Below are 22,056 nucleotides of genomic sequence, written 5' to 3'. Positions count from 1 at the left end.
CTCTGCTGATGTGCTGTTCTAATCGTTTTTGGATGATCTTCAGTAGAATCTTGCTTGCATGTGAAATCAATGACACTGTTCTGTAGTTTCCACCTACCCATACAACAAATAAAAATGATGAAATTTAAGAAAAAACATTCTGGCATTGAGCCCTCTTATACTACGTCTCGTGGCATTTCCAGAAATGAATCTTTCTCATTAACCTGTCCTCCTTTGCTACGGATAAATCATACCATTCCACTAATTTTCTTTAATCTTTTGCCTACATTTTTAAAAATATGCCCAAAATATTACTTTTATTTTTAACGGTATAATAAGAGTGTAAGTCATGAGCAAGAAGTCTTGGACCGAACATGGATTGAGTATGGCAGTCTCTCAACCAAAAACAAAAACCCCTGTCACAGAGCTAGTTTCAGCTCATCAAACCAAAACCTCACTGCTGTTCATTTCATTCCAACTCAGTGAACCTTGACAGGGTTTCTGGGACTTAATGGGAGGAGTCGATAGTGCTTTCAGATCACTGAAGAGAGGTACCCTCAAGAGAGCTCTGGTGGCCTAGTGGCAAGGAGCTGTACTGCAATACCAGAGGTGTACGGTTTGAATCCACCAGATGCTCTGCTGAAGGAGGAGGAACAATCTCCTCCTGTATCAGTCAGATCAGATTTGATGGTATACACACAAAAAATAATAAAATAGCAAAACAAACAAAAAAGAGGTGCCCTCTTGGCTAGCATGCACCATGCTATACACACCACTCCAGCTCATGACAGAGTACAGTTGCCCTTTCCAGGCTGTAAATCTTTACAGAAGCAGACCACTACATTGTTCAAGAGTGGCTGGGAGGTTAGAATCACCAAACTTTTGGTTGTTGTTATGTGCTGTCGAGTTGCTTGCGACTCACAGCGACCCTATGTACAACAGCCCTAAGCCCTGCTCTATCCTGTTCCAATCTCACTGCCTCTGACACACCCATCCCGATTACCCCAATCACTGAATCAATCCACCTCGTTGAGGGTCTTCCCCTTCTGTGCTGTCCCTCAACACTCGCATGCATGATGTCCCTCTCCAAGGACCTGTCTCTCCTTACAACATGTCCAAAGTATGTCAGACGAAGCCCCAGAATCCTTGCCTCCAAGGAGCAGCCTGATTTAACCCTCTCTAGGACAAATCTGTTTGTTTTCTTGGCAGTCCAGGGTACATTCCATACTCTTCTCCAGCACCACAGCTCAAAGGCATCTTATCCTCCTTAGCCATTGTCCAACTCTCTAATGCGTAACAAGTGATAGCAAAGACCATGGCCTATATCAGACGCACCTTATTCTCCAGAGTGACACCATTGCTCTTCAGTACCCTGGAGAGGTCCCTAACAGCAGACTTGCCCACTGCAATACGTTTTTTAATTTCCTGGCTACTGGTGCCAAGAGTGTTGACCGTGGAGCCAAGCAGACTAAAGCTGTTAACAATTTCAGTCTCTTCACCATTCATCCTGATGCTGCCAGTTGGTCCAGTGGTGAGAATCTTTGTCTTCGACAGTGAGCTTCAATCTATAATGAAGGCTGCAGTCCTTGACCCTCTGCAGCAAGCATTTCAGGTCCTCATCAGTTTCAGCAAGCAGGGTTGTGTCATCTGCATAACGCAGATTGTTAATAGAACTTCGACCAATCCTGACGCCACACTTCTCCTCATAGAGCCCAGTCTCTCGGATAATCTGTTCTGCAAGTTGAAAAGGTATGGAGACAGGACACATCCCTGGCCTTTCCCTATTTTGAACCATGCAGTGTTTCCTTGCTCTGTTCTGATTTCAAAATATCTCAACCACAGCACCAGAGGGAACACTCTTGGAAGTTGGTAATCAAAAGGAAAATAAAAATCCAAACTGTTCCTATTAATTTATTTTTTAATTAATTAAAAACCCTTATCGAATTATCTTAAGGGAAATAATTAAATGATACTTAAATATGAAATTCATTGTTGTTAGGTAAATTCTAACTCAAAACAGTTTTATGGGACAGAGTAGAACTGTCCCATCTGGATTCTGAAGCGGTAAATCTTAACAGAAGCAGCCTGCCACATCTTTCTCCTGCATGAATGGCTGACTTTTTGGTTAACAAGCCAACACTAAACCCACTATACTACTGGGACTCCTTCTAGGCTATGTTATGTCTGCTGATTTCATAGTTAAATCCAGTTTTCTTATCATCCATCAACTTAAGTCAGCAACAAATAAAAAACACCCAAAACCCAGTTAACAAAACACCCCCCCCCCCCACAAACCAACCAACCACACACAAAAAACACAAAAACACCAAAAAACCATAAACTCACCCCCAGGAAACCCCAAAACTCAAAGATACCCCATAGAACAAAACAGCACCAAAACCAAAAAGGCATGAGTTATTTGCACAAAAATACAGTACCTACTATTTATGTCGACCAGTAGTACTTAATACTATTTTTTAATAACACCACTAAAATTAATTTAAACATTTGTTGTTAACTAATAAAAGATTTTCACATACCAGAAACAGAAAAGTATGAGAAACGTAAAAGAAGCAGAATTCTGTTGAAAGTATGCGTTCCCTATCCATACTAGACCAAACAGCTGTCAAAATAAAGATTGTCACTTGGAGACTTCAATTTGCAATGAAACTTGAAAGATATGAAGAGATTTTAAAAAATGATGGTAACAATATTTAAAGACTTGACAGTAACAGCTGCTGAGTCCCCTTAACCAATTCTAATCCTGCTAGGCAGTTTCACAGCAGTTAAGTGACCTGCTAATTGCCAGAAAACAAAAGGAACAGTCACAAGAACAAGGCAATTTCTCCTCTACCAAACTACCCTATTATGTACCATGGTTGAACAACTACGCTGGACTAGGCATGAACTTTCATTGTACTCAATCCTCACATTCATACAGGTTAAACAAGAAGTCCGTAAAAGCTAGTATATGATAGAATAGGGCCCTCTGAACTAGTGCTCAAGCTTATTCCATCACACCATGCTACCTTCACAGCCTTCATTTTTTCAAGAGACTTCTTCTTTTAAAAAAAATTTTATTATTTTTGTGTGTGTGCCGTCAAATCAGATCTGACTGGTACAGGAGGAGATTGTCCCTCCTTCTCTAGTAGAGCATCTGGTGGATTCAAACCATGTACCTCTGGGATTGCAGGGTGGCTTCTTGCCACTAGGCCACCAGAGCTCCAAGAGACTTCTTTTAACACATTAAAATTCTTTATCTGACAATTGTTGATTGCCTTTGAGTTGAGCACAACTCATAGTGATTCTATGAACAAAAGGCCTGAAGCCTCTCTACAACTACTGACATTTTATTAAAGTTCTTAAGAGTTTCCATCAGAAGTATTTTGCATTCAAGGATTATATATTTTACTTACAAATCTTTCCTATATAAAGCCCCCATAAAATGCTAAATACATACTGAGATACAGCAACCACTCAGTTGTCCAGAAGTAAATAAATATAAATATTTACTTGGAAACTCTTTGGAGACATTTCTGGTCTGTCCTATAGAGTCATTATGAAACCAACTTAAAGGCAGTGTGTGTTGGTCTTATTAGCCACGTCTTGAGGGTTTGGTAATCGACTTCTCTTTTTTTGTACAGAACATTCAAGTTCACATACCTTCATGAGACCAGTGACATCTATCTTTTCTCTCAGTATAGTTTCTTTTCTATTTCAACAAATGTCCCAAACCATGCTGACATTAACTCTAAATTATTTAACTTTATCTGTATCATTGTTAAGCCAAGTCTCATTTAATAAATCATAATAATGAAAATTTTACATAATTATAAGTAAACTGACATTATTTCATAAAATGTAACAATTTCTTTTGCTAAACATGAAAGTATGCTTTATAGCATAGGCATTTTTCCTTCCTGTTTAAAACAAAACTTAGAATTAAGGGGTGCTTCCTCTATACAAATATTTACCTTCTTAAGGAATCTTTGGAAATGGTACGATACAGAGAGATAAGAACATTCAGGGTACAGAGTGATTAAGTTTTTTGGTTTTTTTTTAAAAATTTATTATTTTTGTGCATGTATGGTCAAATTGGATCTGACTGGTACAGGAGGAGATTGCCCCTCCTTCTCCAGCAGAGCATCTGGTGGATTCGAACCACGCACCTCTGGGATTAGAGTGCAGCTTCTTGCCACTAGGCCACCAGAGCTCCCCTGGGTTAGATTTTTTTAAACAGCAAGATTAATAAATCATCTAAAATTTGTTTATTGCAGATATTAGTAGGAGTCTTTATGAGCTTAAAAGTGATGAAAAATACAGCTTTATCTAATACAATTTTAAGAGCGTTCTAGAATAAATCCTCTCATGCAGCTATAGGAATAAAGAAAAAACTGTAACAAAAAAATGCAAACTAAACAATAAACTAAAGCAAAACTGGTTTTCTTAGCGAAGTGTTATCTGTAGTGTATTAAATTTAGAATTTTGTTGTTGCTGAGGAAGACCCCAGACGAGATAGACTGACACACTGAGGTGTTAGCCTAAACGTGGCCTTTTTTTGGCCATTATAGTTAGTCCCCTCTGGTCTCCAGCTACCTTAACTGCAGACACATGGTCTTGCAAATCATTAACAGCTTTGGGACTAGGATAAGAGAAAGTGGATTCCCATACTGAGCAGAAAGAGCTGAGGGGAGAAAGACTTGTGGTGGGTGGTGGCAAGACTTGAAGGAAATGGGACCGAGACCCTGGTGATGGTGATGGAGAGGCTATTGAATTGCTGTGGAGAAACTGGCAAGGTTTAAGAGGAGTTCTCAGAGAAAGGCCACAGTTAAAAGTTTTTGCTGTTTTCGCTGGATGCTTGAAGGAACAGCTGACTTATAACTTGCAGGATACTTGTTTGCTTGGAAGCAAATCTTGCTGGGTGATTTGGATTTAACTGCTGAACTGAAACCAGAGTCTAAGTGAGGAACTGTGCCTTGGAATCTGGGTTAAAGCCTAGACTTGTATTGGGTCATACGCAACTGCTGTGGCTCTAGAAGCACCAGGGAGCTGGGCTATGGCCTCCCTAATCAGCTTTCTGCTCTGGGGCTGTGAGGGGCTGTGTTATTCTCACTCCTTCTGGGCCTTTCAGAAAGACAATCACGGCCCTTTGCCCCCATATACTGTTTTCTCCTCTTCAGACACCCAGTGACTGTGGCAATACTGTCAGGTATGTCAGAGATGGTGAAGCTGGCTGTGGATAGAGTACGGTTCATAGGGTCACTGTAAGCCATGGGCGATTTGACGGCACATAACAAAATAAAAAAAACCAGTAAAAGTCACTAGATAAATGGACAAATCAATTTATAAATGAAATGGAGTGGAGAAAGTTTCAAGAAGTAGGGGTTGGGGCAAGCATAACTCAAACAATTAGTGTATTTTCCCCCTATCAAATTAGGGAAGATTTAAAAATATAATAATCAACTTTGAAGAGCAAAAGATAAATAGGACACTCACAAAGGTGCTGACAATATAAATTAGAACAACCCAAAGAAAATACCTTGCCAACTGTAGTAAGAATATTACAAATATTTCTATTTCTTTTGACCCAATAATATTACTCTTAGGAATCTAGCCTAAAGAAATAACCCAGAAACAAAGCTATTCAATGCAACATTATTTCAAAGACTGGAAAAAGGGGAAATTTTTTTTTCCCATTAACACAGAAATAGTGAAACAATGGGGTTTGTAAACATAGATCAAATAAAAATATATATAAAGAGTAAGGTCTGATTTACAGTGGTAAATGGAGGGGGGGAAAAGAACCTAAAATACATATCCGGGTAAGTTCATGCTCAATTTTTTTAAAAAGAAGAGCCGACAGAAGAATGGGGGGAAATTTATTGAGAAATATAAAAAATGAAGAGTTATCTTTAGGTCATTATGGTAATAGTAGTTTTTCCTCTCCTCTTGTTTGCAGTTTCCTGCACTAAACACACAATTTCTTTTTTATAACTAGCTATAATCCCCCCACCCTGTTCCCTTCATACACACGGAGAGGAAGTTCAGTATAAACAAGTACTGCAGACTAAAATACTACACAAATGTATGCTATAAACTTTACTTCAGTGTATTAGTTATTCATATGAACTGTGTTTAGATCAATCAGATAATCTGTTCATAAACTATACACCACATGTAAGAAAATACAGTGGTATTTCCTACTTGTTTTCATGTGAAAGATCTAAGATGAGTTATTTACTATTATTTCTATACAGTATTACTAATTTTTGTACCTATGGAATATTTTCCTCCCATTGTTGAAAAATTTTTAATTGTACTGGATAAACAACTTTAAATAAACTTTTCTAACAGTTCTTACCAATGCCAGAAAATATTGAACGGTCATTCCAACTCCTTCCCCAGTCTTTTCCATTTGTATTAGCATCTCCAGTGTCTTGACCCCAAGGAGCTGGCTCAGTTTTCCTCTTGCCTGCAGAAGCGGGTGAAACAGAGTTCCACTTCTCCTCACCTGTACTAATCTGTGAGGAGAGTTTCACAGACTTCTCATTCCAGCCTCCTCCATTTACAGTGAGGTTTTCATTTAGTCCTGAAGAAATGTAAAGAAAAGATTAAGATTTAAAACTAGTATGTGATGCATGGTTTAATTAAAGTAGGGAAAGTTTCTATGATTGCTTGGCTTATATTTATTACTCATTTCCCCCGTAACATCCTTAAAATAGACTTTCCCCCCTAACATCCTTAAAATAGACTATGTTAAAAAGAAAAATACAGAATTCTGAAAGTAACACAATCAACATGGATGCTTTTTAGAGAACGTAAAAAACAGAAGGTTTGGCCTTAGGGGTGTGTGTGCGCGTGCTCAAAGAAGTACAACAGAGCAAAACAAGGAAGCAACATATACTCTGAATATATTCAGAATACTCACTTATTAAGAATATGGAGACATTCTCCTTAGTTACACGTTTGTTCATGACATATTAACCTATACGATGTATAATAAGGCAGTTATTCCCAAACTTGGCTACACATAAAAATCACATGAGAAAAAAACAGAGACTGGAACCTGAATTCAGGTTAATTTAGAATCTTTGGAGTTGTGCATATGTACATGTGTTGTTTTTTAAGCTTCCCAGAATATGTAGCCAAGCTTGAGAATCACGGATCTGAAGAAAGCTGACACAACCAAGAACAAGTCTGAAGTTAAGAAGGCTTTTTATTTTCGAATTTATACTTTAGTTTGACATTCCTGTTTTCAGGTTAGGCATATCACCATATTTAATTTCATCTTTATCATAAATGAGTAAATAAAAGATATTATGTATCTGAGAAGTACTACATAAGGTTAGACTAGTCTATAAATTTGAAACACTTGATATTTCCTTAATGTAAGCAGTTTAAAAAGATTAATGGTCCCAAGGCTTTTTTCTTAAAGAGATGTTTTATTCAATTTATGCCTGTACTAAGTCCTATTTAAAAAAAAAATCCTTCTCTGTTGGATCAAGGAATGTAAGCATCAGAATGAAAATTACATGTAAACCATTAATGAAAAACAACAAACCAGCCAAAAGAAAAAAATTTCAAAACAAGAACATATCAAAGACTCTCAGAAAGTAGAAGCATCTTTCCTTTTTTACCAAATTTCTGGAATCTCTGGACTGTGGTTTTATTTTAAAATAGTTTTGAAACCCTTCCCCTCCTTCTACATAATTTTTTTCATGTGGGAAAAGATATGTAAGTTTCTATTTTGATAGGCCATTTAATTTAAATATAATGTAATTTCTCTCACCCTGAAGTGTAGAATCTCCTTTTGTAGACTTATAGTTGCTAACTTGAGTATTTAGATGAGAATCACCTGGTTAAAATAGAAATAAAATTTATTTAATGCTAAATAGGCCACTATGTATATTTAAAGAAATAGGACTAACATAAAAATTAGATTTTACTTAGTTTCTAAAACAGCTTTTGCAAATATTAAATTATACTGGAAAATAATTTGTTTACCCATAAACCACTCTTATGTCCTTAAGAAATTGAATTCTCTATCATACTCTGCCAATAAAGGCCTAACAGCCAAGCATACATAGCCTGCTGTTCTATGGTTGCAAATAAGATTCTTTCAAGTAGGAACTAGAGAATTGTGCTCTGTGATTGGATTCAACTTTGCCACCAACAATATCAGCTGCCTTTTTCAACAATCCTGGAAGCAAACAAATGAACTTAAGCACTTTGCCAGTATTTGGGACCAGGACTTAGGAAATATGGCAAGAGGCAAGGATACATACTACAGCACAAAAATAATATGTCTCTGATATTAAAAAGCATAATGATCACAATGTATGAAAACGAACCAGCGTGATGTAGGACTGTACTAGCAAGGAAGACATGCACAAGACCGTGAAAGAGGGTTAGCAACAAAAATATTAAAGCATAGCTAGTACGTAACAGTGAGCATGGCAAAAATATTAAAGCATAGCTAGTACGTAACAGTGAGTATGGATTAAGCAGAAGTCATTGCTATACCATGGCAATAAAGTCCACCAAATCATTAAGGAAAAAATAAAAGACTACAAAGCTAAGAAAGGAGCCTGAAGACAACTGCAGGATTAATAAAAAGGTACAGGAAGATAAATGTATGCCTCAAATTAAGGCAAACGTACACTGTGCAGACTGACCTTAACAAGCATAAAAATTATGGCAATGAAGAGCTACTAAGAAGTCATCACTTTGGATAGTCTGAGCATGTAGAAGGAATAATATATTTATTATTTTCTCTCCCTTTCTCAATAATTCTTGACGTTCCCATCTAGTTTTTCAAACCTGGGAACACACTCAAAAAGCTGGAGTGATAAAGAATACGGACAGTATCCACATCAATCTTAACATGCTTGTTCACTTCTTAAAATGAAAGCATCCACCATGAGGAATGTTGATCAGTAACTCCACTTAAATATCTTAATTTAAGAAATGCAGATACAACTGAGTTAGGGCAAAGCAATACACATGAGGAAAAGTGCCAACATCATGTGACTCAAGGCAAAAGGCAAGTTTCAATTTAAAAGGCCATTCACTAGGCAAGATGTAACAAGTAACATTGTTAATATGAGCTAAATCAAATGCATGGTTCACAAAACTTTCATGAAGAAGGGTATATCAGCACAATGATAGAAGCAGTTTAAAGTAGTCAGATTTTGATGTAATGATATTCTGTACATCTGATTAAAAGGAAATTTGATTTGTATCATTCTTATGTTCCACTAATATACCTTTATTCTTCTTGGAACCAACAGGAAATGATGCAGTTGTAAGTTGCTCGGTGGTAACTGTGATGGTATTTTCTATCCCAGGGATAGTTGAATCCAATGAACCAGAATCAGTCAGCACCTTATCACGCTTACGCTGCTGTCGTTTCTCTCTGTGACTAATTTTAGTTTCCCAGGCTCCTGACATAGCCCCAGAAAAAAAATGGTATTAAGGTAAGAGAGGGGGAAAAATAATTGGGAGGAAAATGGGGTTGGGGCACACAAAATACCATGACATATTTAGTTATGCCAATATTCAAAGAGTGTTAATTAATTTATCCTAAAAGTTTATTCTACTCTCATTTTCTTGTTTATTAAAAGAACTCATTACTAATTTTATCAATGCTCAATTATGGTTTAGAAAAGTGATAGGTATAAAGAATTTTATATATTTTTCTGGGTAAAAGTAACAGGAGAATGTTACATAGAATCACCACTAAATAAGTTTATTTAGGTGATGACAATAAATGGTTATGGAATTTTGTACATGGCCTTCTAGGAACTGTGTATTTAAGAATAATGGAAAGGAAAACCCAAACCATATTTTTAGCAAACAATCAAAATATCTAGCTTTTAAATGACTAAAGATATTGAACGAGGTATTTCAAGGTAGTTTCCACTTCAGAAAAATACTACTGGATCTTTAATAATGCAGACAGCAAAAAGTGTTTCCTAACAATGTTACATATGTGTACATTAAAATCTGTAGTTATTAAAAAAGAAGAGTTGTAGTACAAAAAGAGAAAGAAATTCAGCTTTTTATAGAACACACTTTTGTAAGGGAAAAAGGTTTTTTGTATATTCCTTTCCCTTGCTCAAGTACCTTCATCAACTTCCTTTCCATCATGGCGTGAACTGTTTTGCACTGCTTTAGCATCTGACTTTGATTTCTTCTTATTTTTCTTTGTCTGAAAGTCAAATAGAATGTTACTTAATACTTCATTATGTTGTTTGAAAAGGTAAGAGTCAGTAAAATACATGCTGAAATGTATGATGCTGACAACCAAAAGAACTTATTTTTAAAAATGTAACATGTTAAATGGCAATAATATCATTTACTGAGTGGTTACTCTGCACTAAATACATTCATTTTCTTATTTAGTCCTTAAAAAAAACTTCTTGGGAAAATTAGCATTTTCATTTAGAGATAAAGAGATGTCTAGATTACATATATTACTAAATAATAGAAACCAAAATGATAAAAAGAGATAGCATTCCATGCAAAGTATGTGCCCTTAACCACCATCCTATCTTAATTTACATCCTAATAAATATTACAAGAAAGTGTTTTCAGAGCAATAAAAATGTACTGCTTGTGTTGAGAAAGAAAGTACTATACTGATTATGGATTTTCGGATTTGCAGAAAGCAGACTGTTAGCTGGCATATCTTTCGTAAAATAAAGGTATGAGTCAACTGTACAAGACAGTTAATAATTTAAGCAGTGTCTAAGCATTGTGAAAAAAATAACCTCGCCTTGTAGACAAAAGATACTGGCATTCTGGGATGGCCATCCAAGTCCCTATAAATTATAAAAACCGTAAACTCTTTCCTCCTCTAAATGGCTTACCAAGATTTCTACATTTAGTTCAGTGTTTCAAGGAGAAAACATTAACATTCACAAAATAGTATTTTTATTTATACTTTGTATTCATCTATTTAATTATCTGCTGAGATTAGTTAAGCGTATATTACTGGGCACTAGCAGAAATTTACATTTATAACAAAGAGATTATATATTGACTATAAGCATTCGTATAAGTTTTCAGGGCATAAGCTATAGAAGACAGTCTTTCCTACCAATGAACAACTTTCAAACACTTCACAAGACATGACTTCCTCAAAAAGCCATTTTTAAAAGCCAGTCTCTGACAATGAGTATATGTGAAAAAAATTTATTTTTAAAGTTTTTCTTCAAAAAAAAGAAAAAGTTTTTCTTCCTTGGTCTCTATTCATATGCAGCGAGTGCTGGTGGTTTAGTTGTAAGGAGTTACTCTGCCAACCCAAAGGCATTTGGTTTCAATCTCCTAGCTGCTTTGAGGGAGAAAGACAGGTAATCCTTCCCATTTACCGTCTTTGAAAATCCGCAGGAGGGTCAGCTATGAGTCTGTCACAACTTGACAGTACACAACAACAATTTGCATACTTGTTTCTTTTCATGTTCTCATCATTAACATGTATATCATGTTTAAAGTACATTGTTTTTTATCTACCAAATTAAGTTCAAATTAATCTTTAAAAAAAAATTTTAAAATGGAGGTCTTATCCACATACCAAAATATGTCCTCTCATGAAGTGCACACACACACACACACACACACACACACACACACACACACGCGCGCGCGCGGGAAATGGTTTCTACTATCTGGGGTTTTTAAAACATTTAAAAAAAAAACACTCAAAAGGACCACATTCAAAGTTGTACTAAATTTCATTTTTATCTAATCCCTTATCTGTATCATCCCCAAATGAAGCACCATACCCCTTAGTAGTCACCCCCTACTTCTCTTTCATATCTGTCTCTGTGTCTACTGTATTCATTTGTAAGATACCCATTGACACCTATAATTTAAAGTCTAGTGGAAAGAAAAGAGAGGGGGAAAAAAGTAACGTAAGGGTCAAAAACTATTCCTGTAGAGACCTAGTGAGTAAGTATTCTAGGCTTTGTGGATTGTGCTCTTTGCAGAAACCACACACAATTCTGTAAGCATTATGTAAATGAAGGGATGTTCCAATAAAAAGTAATTTACAAAAACAGATGTCTGAATATTTGGGTCAGATTTTTTACTATGTGCCACTGAGTCCACTAGACTCAAAGTGACCCTATGAACCAGGGCTCTCAACCTGCTGTATCCTGAGCCAACCCCACCTTCTCTTGATACATCTGCTCCCATTGCCACAGTCACTGTGTCAATTCACCCATCTATCTCATTCAGGCATTTCCTCTCCTGTGTTGACCCAAGCATGTGCTTCCAAGCATGATGCCCTTCTCCAAGGACTAGGCCAGATGTTCTTGGCCTCAATTTGCCAACCCTGGTGTAGAGCAGTGCTGTCCTGTAAAAACAGGATGCAATCCACAGGTATAAGTTAACATTGTCTAGCAAACACCCTCTCATTTAGGGGGTTGTGCTACTAACACAAAGGCCACACCACTCTGGTGGATTCAAACCAACGAGAGAGACTATCTGCTCCCATACAATTTACACCCTAAAACCCGCTGGGGGATCAGCTATACGTCACTTCTGACTCAACAGCAATGAGTAAACACATTTTAAAAAATTAAAAGAAATGACAATTTTAATATATTAAATCAAATATATCGAGTGTATTTTAATTTTTAACATAAAAATTAAAAATGTAAATGAAATCTTTAAACTATAGTGTGCATTTACAGCAGTCTCAGTCTGGACTAGTCATATTCAAACAGTTATCATACTGGACAATAACTGTCTACAGAAACTAGAAATAATGGAATAATTTAGGGTGAGACTAAGAAGTATTCTGCATTTAGTGCTTTAAAATAGTTGTTGTTAAGTGCTGTTGAATCGTGACTCACAGCGACCCTATGATAAAAGTTAAAATATTAATGTCTATAAACTTGCTCAGAGTCCAAGATACCTGCCACTTTGCCACAACCTGATCTGAATCGTGTGGGAGTTAATCAGTATTGCTTCTGAATTATTTTATCTTTTGACTGGTAAGCCCTGATCCTGCAGACAGTAATACTTTATTTCTTGGTTATGGGAATCTTTGACACTCTACATATATTAAGGAGTTCAAAGAATCTCTAGTTATATGGATTACAGCTATTAATATTTATCATGTTACAAATTTAAATTATTTACGTAATGTTGTTAGGTGCCATCAAGTCAAGTATGACTCACAGTGACCATATGAACAAGAGCTCAACTCTGCCTTATCCTGTGCCATCCTAATCATCTCCAACATACTCAAGCCCATTGCTGCCATCTCTGTCAATTCCTCTTTTTGGGGGGGGGGGAATCTTCCTCTCTTTCCCATCCCTCCACCTTTCCAAACATAATGTCACTCTGTGAGGAACAGCCTTGCCTAGCAACATGTCCAAAGTAGGAGATGAAGCTTCACAATGTTTGCCTCCGAGGAGGAGTTACCTGGTAGCATTTTCTCTGAGACACAGAGCTTTTTGGTGTGTCCGGACTTTCGGGTGTCAGGAAGTGTGAAGATGGCATAGGATAGGACATGGTCAGATCTGCTGTTCATGGGGTCATTATAGGTCATACTCAACTAGACAATGAACACAAATATAACTAACAGTATTTTGTAAAACAAATTAAAAAGCTTAGTGAGAAGAACAGCATGCTTTATGTTTTTGCAAATTTGCTTTCAAATTTATTCTATCATGATAACTGATTTTGATTAAAATTTGAAGATAATCTAGTATACAGATATGTAACTAGCAAAGGAAAGATCATTTTAATTTTTCAGACTCTAGACTTTTTTTTTCCCCATTTCATATACTTTGGTTTTTTTAATTAAATTTTATTAGTATTAATGAACATTTACAAGGATTTTGGGTTTTCATTCCTTCATTGCTGTACCATTCTCTCTACCCTCTTCCCCAGTTTGTTCTTCCCCCGCCCTCCGAATGTCTGTTTTTCTAGACTTTTTTTGAACTACAAAAGCTGGATGAACCATTGACTCTACTGCCTTAAGATAATTTTTAAAACGTAAATTAAAAAAAAAAAAATCTCCTGAAGTCTTTCTAAAACCAAACAATAATTTAGTTTTTAACTAGTAAAGAAAGTCTGGGATTAAAACAACTATGAGATCATTTCACCCCAGTAACAATAGAAAAATTTAACAGAACAGCAAACAACAAATGCTGGCGAGATTATGGAGAAACTGGAACTCTTATTCACTGTTTGTGGGAGTGTAAAATGGTGCGACCACTATGGAAGGCAATATGGTGCTTTCTCAAAAAGTTGGAAACAGAAATATCATTTGACCCAGAATTCCACTACTGGGAATATACCTTAAAGAAACCATAACCACCGCCCAAGCACATATATGCACACCATGGTTATCACGGCTTTGTTCACAATAGCAAAGCGTTGGAAACAACCTAAGTGCCCATCAACAAACAAATGGATACAGAAGCTGTGGTATATTCACACAATGGAATACTATGCTACTTTGAAAAACAAAGAACTCATACAATATTATTCAAAATGGGTGACCCTGGAGGACATTATACTGAGTGAAATATCTCAGTCACAAAAGGACAAATACTGCATAATGCCACTATTGTAAAACAGGACTGACAATGGGGGTTGGGGGAGACTGAGAAAGATGGGATAAAATATGCATATTGCATTAACAAATGAGGGAGAGAGATGTTTAAAACGGATCTATGATTAGGTATTATTGTCATGACAGGAGTCAAGAATGAAGGATGAATAATGGAATGGATGTGGAGGGAGAGACTGTGTAACAAGGAAAGAATTTTTCTTTTACTTTTCAAAGAGAAGAGGGAGCTGGGGAAGGAGTGGGCAGGGAGAAAAGGACAACAATGAATGAATGGAAATCCAAAGTCTCTGTAAGCTTTCATTAAAATGAATAATAATTAAAACAACCAACCAACCAAACAAACAAACACAAAACAACCCCAAATGTCTGGAATCAAAGTCACAATAATAAGGAATGATCAGATAGGAACCTTATGGAGCAGTCATTTTATGTTAATTGGGAAGGAACTCAGAAAAGGAAAATGATTGGATAAGCTATCTACTTTGCTGTGTACAGTCTCAAAAAACAGTTAAAGAACCATACTGGCTCATGAACCCCCTAAGAAGTTCTGGTGGATTGCTGAGCAGCTAACCTAAACTAGAGGTGGCAGGCAGTTCCAAGCTACCAGTGGCTCTGCAGAAGGAAGATGGCTAATCTCTCCCCGTGTGATTTATAGGCTCCAAAAACCCACAGGGGTGAGGGTTGTCAGCTATGTGTCCGTTCTGACTTGACAGCAATGAGTTTTGAGCACCAATCCACTAAATCCCTGCTGTGTGGTGTTTTGCCTCCTATTTTTTTAATTTTCAAGCCATAATAGTGTTTTATTTTGAAGTGTTTTGCCTTTTTTTAAAAAAAAAAAAAATTACAGCCATGGAAACTATTCTTTTCTGTCTGTCTTATAAGGTTACCATGAGTAAAAAATTATTTTGATCGTAATTATTTTAATAGCATTTTCAGACAACTGTGGCTATTCCTTGGTAATACACCGAAGATTAGCAGTTGCCAGGTTCTAGGTGAACTAACTGCTAATGGGCATGAAATTTCTTTTTGAGATGAGAAAAAGGGTCTAAAATGATATTGTGTGACGGCTGCACAACTCTATAAATACACTAACTCATACACTTAAGTAAATTCTGTTAAAAAAAAAAAAAAAAAAGTAAATCCAAGTTCCTGGAGCTTACACAAGGTGAACATAAGTGATGAAACCAGAACCAATACAAGGCCTTTCAGGTCATGTAGAAAGGTCTGTAGAAATCCTAAGAACAATTAAAAGATATGAAAGGTTTATGAAACAGTTAAGTGTTAATTTCTTAACATTAGTTAGAATGTGGAATCTGAAACTCTGCTAGCCAACTTTCTGAACTCTTACTATAGTAAAAGCCATTGGTCTATTTTGCATTGTGAATGGATTTTTTAAACTCCATTATTTTATAAACATTAACCATTCAAAAACATTAAAAAAAATACTGGCTAAGTAAGTTACACAAGTCCTCTAAATGGTAACATATTTCATTATATAATTTTTTTTTTAAATATTTTTAATGAACATTTACAGAGATTTTGGATTTCCATTTATTCATGCTGCACTTCTCTCCCTGCCCAGCCCTCCCCCAAACCCCAGTTTGCTCCTCTCTTTGAAAACTAAAAGAAACACTCCCTCCCTGGTACACAATCCCCCCCACCCCCCGCCCCAAGTACATCCCACTATGCAACCTTAATTGTGGACTCGTGATAACCATAATACCCTATCATACATCGCTTTTAAATGATTCTTTCCCCTATCTGTTTCAGTGCAGTATACACAATTTATCCAGTTTTTCTGTCTTACCCCAACCCCGATATCAGTCTCATTTTACAGCAGTGGCACCATGCAATATTTATCCTTTTACGACTGAGATATTTCACTCAGCATAATGTCCTCCAGGCTCACCCATTTTGAATAATATTGCATGAGTTCCTTGTTTTTCAATGCAGTGTAGTATTCCATTGTGAGAATATACCACGGCTTCTCTATCCATTCGTTTGTTGATGGGCACCTGGGTTGTTTCCAACTCCTTGCAATTGTGAACAAAGCCGCGTTAAACATGGTTGTGCATATATGTGCTTGGGTGGTGGTTATGGTTTCTTTATTCTCAGTAGTGGAACTGCTGGGTCAAATGATATTTCTGTTTGCAACTTTTTGAAAAAGCACCATATTGCCTTCCATAGTGGTTGCTCCTCTAAATGGTAACAAATTTCATTATATAATTTTTTTTTAAAAAAAAAATTTACACTGGTTAATATAACAACTATTCTCATCAGAAGTTTTTGAGTTGTTGGTAGAGACACTAGTTTTCCAAAATTCTAGTTTTCATTTGTCAGTCAATCATTTCATCATTTGCAACAAATACTATCAGTTGTTTTTCCTGAAGTGGCAGGATAATTTTGGTCATTTCTGAGAAAATGTCTATGAAATATCAAGTGAACTATTAGCTGTGTAAAAATAAAGCTAACAAGAAATAGACAGTTCAGCTTCCAATTAAATCACACTAGTGTTTTGTGAATTCTATTGTTCAATATACAGCATCTTTATGCACATTTGTCATTCACCACAAAAGTATTTTAAAAGTATAAATTCAAGAAGTGGTGTTTTTACTGCTTCATCAAGCAAAACCAGCAGTTTTTTAAAAAAACCTCTAAGTGAATAGCAGTGAAGACTAAAATGACTACTAGTGATTTGGTGCCACTGCCTTGATTTGCAGTAAGGGACCAGCAGTTTTGTCTACTCTTACTTCTGTAACACTGGTACAAATATCAGGCAAACAATGCCTTAATTATTGGGAAATAGTTTTGCTTTCAAAGATCCTATAAAGAGTCCTATGGATCTCTTCCCAGGGGTTCAGAGACTAGACTAGACTAGACTACACTTTGAGAACTGCTTGACAGGCCATTACTGGCAATGTGATGGGGGAGTTCACTAAATTCTTTACTGAGCTATTTTGTTGTTGTTATGTGCTATAGAGTCACTTGTGACTCATAGCCACCCTATGTACAAGAGCCCTAAACCCTGCTCTATCCTGTGCCAACCTCATTGTCTGCGACACGCCTACTCCCACTACCCAATCACTGAATCGATCTCATCGAGGGTCTTCCTCTTCTGCACTGTCCCTCCACTCTCCCAAACATGATGTCCCTCTCCAAGGACTGATCCCTCCTTGCAACATGTCCAAAGAATGTCAGATGCAGCTTCAGAATCCCTGCCTCCAAGGAGCAGTCCGGTTTCACCCTCTCCAGGCCAAACCTGTTTGTTTTCTTAGCAGTCCACAGTATATTCAACACCACAGCTCAGAGGCATCAATTCTCTTTCATCCCTCACCACTGTCCAGTTCTCCGACGCATAGCACGCAACTGTGAAGACTATAACCTGGATCAGGTACACCTTAGTCTCTAGACTGACATCATTGCTCTTCACGACTCTGGAGAGGTTCCTTTTCCAATGCAATTCATCTCTTGATTTCCTGTCTACTGGTACCAAGAGGGCTGACTGTGGAACCAAGAAAATGAAAACTGCTAACAATCTCAATCTCTTCACCATCCATATTGATGCTGCCAATTGGCCTAGTGGTGAGAATCTTTATATTTTCTTGATATTGAGCTTCAATCCATATTGAAGGCTGCAGTCCTCAACCTTCTTCAGCTTTCAGGTCCTCTTCATTTTCAGCAAGCAGGGTTGTGTCATCTGCATAACACAGGTTGTTGATGGATCTTCCACCAATCCTGGTGCCACATTCCTCCTCGTACAGCCAAGCGTCCTGGATGAACTGCTATACCCCCCTGAGGTATAGCAGAATACCCCCCTGAGGTATAGCAGAATACCCCCCTGGTGGGCCCCCTTCCCAATTTTGAACCATGCAGTGTCTTCTTGCTCTGTTCTGACAACTGCCTCTTGGTCCAAGTATAGGTTTTGCATAAACACAATCAAATGTTCCGGAATTCCTATTCTTCTCAGAGTTAGCCAAAGCTTGTTATGATCCACACAGTCTAAAGCCTTTGCACAGTTCATGAAGCACAGGCAGACATTCCTCTGGTACTCTCTGCCAAGATCCATCTAACATTAGCTATAATATCCCTAGTACCACTACCTCTTCTAAATACACCAAGTAAAGAGAAAATTTTCAATATTCTTCCCATCAGGATTAATATAAAAATATTCTGTACACTGTGTAACACTGTAAAATCCCAAAGGATTATCTGTACTTTTAACTATTGCTGATGTATGTCGTCTAGTCAGAACTGACCCACAGTTGACAGATCCTTCAGCAGGTTTTCAGAGGCAGTAACACAGTGCAGCTGGTGGATCTGAATTGCATATCTTTGGGACTGCAGTACAAACAGCTGCTTATTGCTAGGTCACCAGAGCCCCACTGTACTTTTAATTAGTAAAACTGTCAACTCCACTGGCATAACCTGATGATGACTAAGTTAATATTTTTTTGTTTTATTTCTCATAGACATAAGACAGAAGTTTAGTGTAAATGCTGCTGCCAGTTTAAGAGATTTATGCAACATACCCAAACTGACCAGTTAAGCTGGTCTAGGGCTTTATCTCAAAAATATCTGAATATGTCTGTTTCACCCGAACATACATACATGTTCAACTTTTGCTCTCTCTGAAATATCACGCCTAGTTAATAGTCTAATTAAGTCAATTGCTTTAGATGACTTAAGTAGGATAATTTATCCTCTGACTATGTGGCACTTAATACTTTGTTACTAGGTATCTTTTCTTGTGCTTCCTTAACTAGGTTAACCTCTGTGTCTATGGGACAAGTACATCTTATATTTCTCTTTATTCCCATGAGCTTATGAATGCACAATGCATTCAACCTGTCTAATGGTCCTAAGTGAAATTACTGAGAGAACAGTACCAAACGGGAACTGACCTGCATATTCAAATAAAGATTTAGAAAACTATAAAAAAAAAAGAAAAAGAAAAAGAAAACTATGGTAGTTTAGTCTGTTTTGAAGACAGAAGATCTCGAACTTCTCCATACATTGTTTCTAAAAGTGAGGCTTACTCGCTTACAGTGTGATTATGAGGGCAGGAAATTATATCTTAGAAAGTGTCCAGAAGGTGGTTTTAAGATGAAAAACAAAGACATGATAATGAATACGGAGGTGCATTAAGGAGATTTAAGATATGTCTGCTTATAAAGAAAGATAGTCTAAACATGTTTAAAACTCACAAATACATGCAGGAAAGCAACACACAAACACCCCACCAACCATGAACTATATAGTAGTAATTATTAAGCAGAAAGAAAAATAAATATTAAAAAACCAAAGATGTAACAAACTAATGGTAGTAGCTTTGTACTTGGCAACATCTTTTGGGATGGAATAATCTGAGTTAAAATCCTAATTCAGAAATGCACATGAGTGAATAGCTTTTAAGAAGATCAAAAATAATGCAGTGAAGTCAAAAGCACTGACTGAAATTAGACGTGTTTAGTCAGAACTAACCATACTTGCTACAACTTAGGTAACTTCAGAAGCTCCAGGTTTCTTATCTGTAAGCTAGATAACACTATCTTCTCTGAGCTCTTAGGGGGATAAACTTTTTTCTATATACATGTGTATAAGTACATCTAGCACAAACTAACTCAATGCCGTACAGCTGGTTCCAACTCATAGGGACCCCCCCATCAGCTCTCCAAGGCTGTAAATAGCAAGGAGGAGGAGACTGCCCATCTTTTTCCCAAAGAGCTGCTGGTGGATTAGAACTGTCAGAGACAAGCAGCCTTTAGGTTAGTAGTACAACTCACTACCAACTATGCCACCAGAGCTGGGGAAAAACAAAATACAACAACCAAATGGAACTGCTCTCAAGTAGATTATGTCTTACAGCATCCTAGAGGGTAAAGAACTGCTCCATAGGGTCCCCAATGTAAGTAATCTGATAGAGATTATCACTTCTTTCTTGCATGCAGTAAGTAGGTAGGAGGTTAGAACTGTTGTCCTTTCAGTTAACTGTTGGGTGCTTTAACGTCTGTATTTAATATTTTTTATAAAAAAATATGGAAGCATATTAATAAAAAACCCGCAATACTCCACCATGTACCCGCCAAATCAACTGCTGTTAATTCTGACTCATAGCTACCCCACAGGACAGAGTAGAACCAGCTCATAGGGTTTGCAAGGCTGTAAAGATTTCGTTTTATAAAAAGGAGACTAACTTTATCCCACAGAGCAGCTGAGCACTTGAATGCATAACTACGTCTCCATGATTTTGCACAGGCTCTGTCGTATTATTTAGATAATTAACAAATGTCAATTGTTAACAATTATTTCCTACAAATAATTTCAGGATGAACAAGTTGGGCCTTCCATTCAATAACTCATACACATTTTAATTTGTGACACTGACCACAGCTCCCACAATGTAACTGCATTCTTCTCCCCCCATGAACTGCTTCTACTCTCCCTGCTTTCCTACTCCTTCCTGCCTTCTGAGCTTTGTTTCTCAGTAAGTGCTGCCCTTTAATCTTTTAATGGCTGATAGGTGTTACTGTTCATCTTCTAGGCTGATTGTTTGCCTGAAACATGAGCCACAAGGAATCAAATAGAAACTAATGATAATTCCATTTTCCAACTACACATTTTTCATAATCTTTTACTGAGTGGAAACAGGTACCTAATGGAGGAAACCACCACCTTCCTGTTAGTTTGCTGGAGGGCTACTGTTATGCTAGAAGCTACAACCTCTGGTATTTCAAATACTAGTAGGGCCACTCATGGTGAATGAGTTTCAGCAGAACTTCCCGGTAAAGACTCGGCAACAGGCCTGGCAATTCACTTCTGAAATAATGGACCATCAAAAATCCTTTGAATAGCAGTGGACCATTAATGCAGAGCTGGATGATGAGGTCTTCACGTTGGAAAGCATTCAAAATATGCAGCAACAGGCACAGCAGAGGTTGTGAAGATGGCAGTGCTTATTTTAGTTTTGTTAAACACAGGGTCATTAGGAGCCAGACATGACTTGATAGCACTTAACAACAATGGAGGAAAAGTCCCCAAACACGGAAACATTAGGTAGGAAGAGTATAGATTATTCACTTGTGAAGTCACAATCTCTAAATTATACATTTCTTTGTTTACGCAGGTCATTTAATATTTATCTGCCAAAGGCAAAGTCAAACATCAATTTCATTCTTTCCCACAACTATCCTTTATTTTAAGCCATCATACCCATTGCTATCTTGGCCCTAGACCAATTCTATCAGGCTACAGGAGGTGAACTATATCCTTCAAATGTATTTTGAAATTGCAAGCATCAAAAACCACAGCAACTCCCAGTCACAAAAGGACAAATATTACATGATGCTACTGTTGTAGAATGGGACTGTCCTTGGGGTTGGGGAGAGAATGAGTAAGATGGGTTCAATAATGTATACTGCACTGAAACAGAGGAGGGAGAGAACCGTCTAAAAGAGAGATGTAACTGGGTATTTCTGTCATCACAGGAG

General features: G+C 37.1%; 1 protein-coding gene across 1 annotated transcript in view; it reads right to left on the bottom strand.

Annotated features, from left to right (window-relative positions):
- The window catches only part of MTDH (metadherin), a 66,307-nt gene that overhangs the window by 20,266 nt on the left and 23,985 nt on the right, over positions 1-22,056 (bottom strand). The window contains exons 3-6 of the mRNA XM_006900355.1: positions 10,105-10,189; positions 9,246-9,422; positions 7,769-7,834; positions 6,341-6,577 (exon numbers count right to left, since the gene is read on the bottom strand). Coding sequence (XP_006900417.1) covers positions 6,341-6,577; positions 7,769-7,834; positions 9,246-9,422; positions 10,105-10,189 — 565 coding nt within the window. The remainder of the gene's footprint in view (positions 1-6,340; positions 6,578-7,768; positions 7,835-9,245; positions 9,423-10,104; positions 10,190-22,056) is intronic.

The sequence above is a fragment of the Elephantulus edwardii genome, unplaced genomic scaffold (assembly GCF_000299155.1).
Source record: "Elephantulus edwardii isolate Elephantulus edwardi_28Jun2011 unplaced genomic scaffold, EleEdw1.0 scaffold00282, whole genome shotgun sequence".
Lineage (NCBI taxonomy): Eukaryota > Metazoa > Chordata > Mammalia > Macroscelidea > Macroscelididae > Elephantulus > Elephantulus edwardii.
The sequence above is the reverse complement of the archived record's forward strand: the minus strand, read 5'-3'. Positions and strand labels throughout refer to the sequence as shown.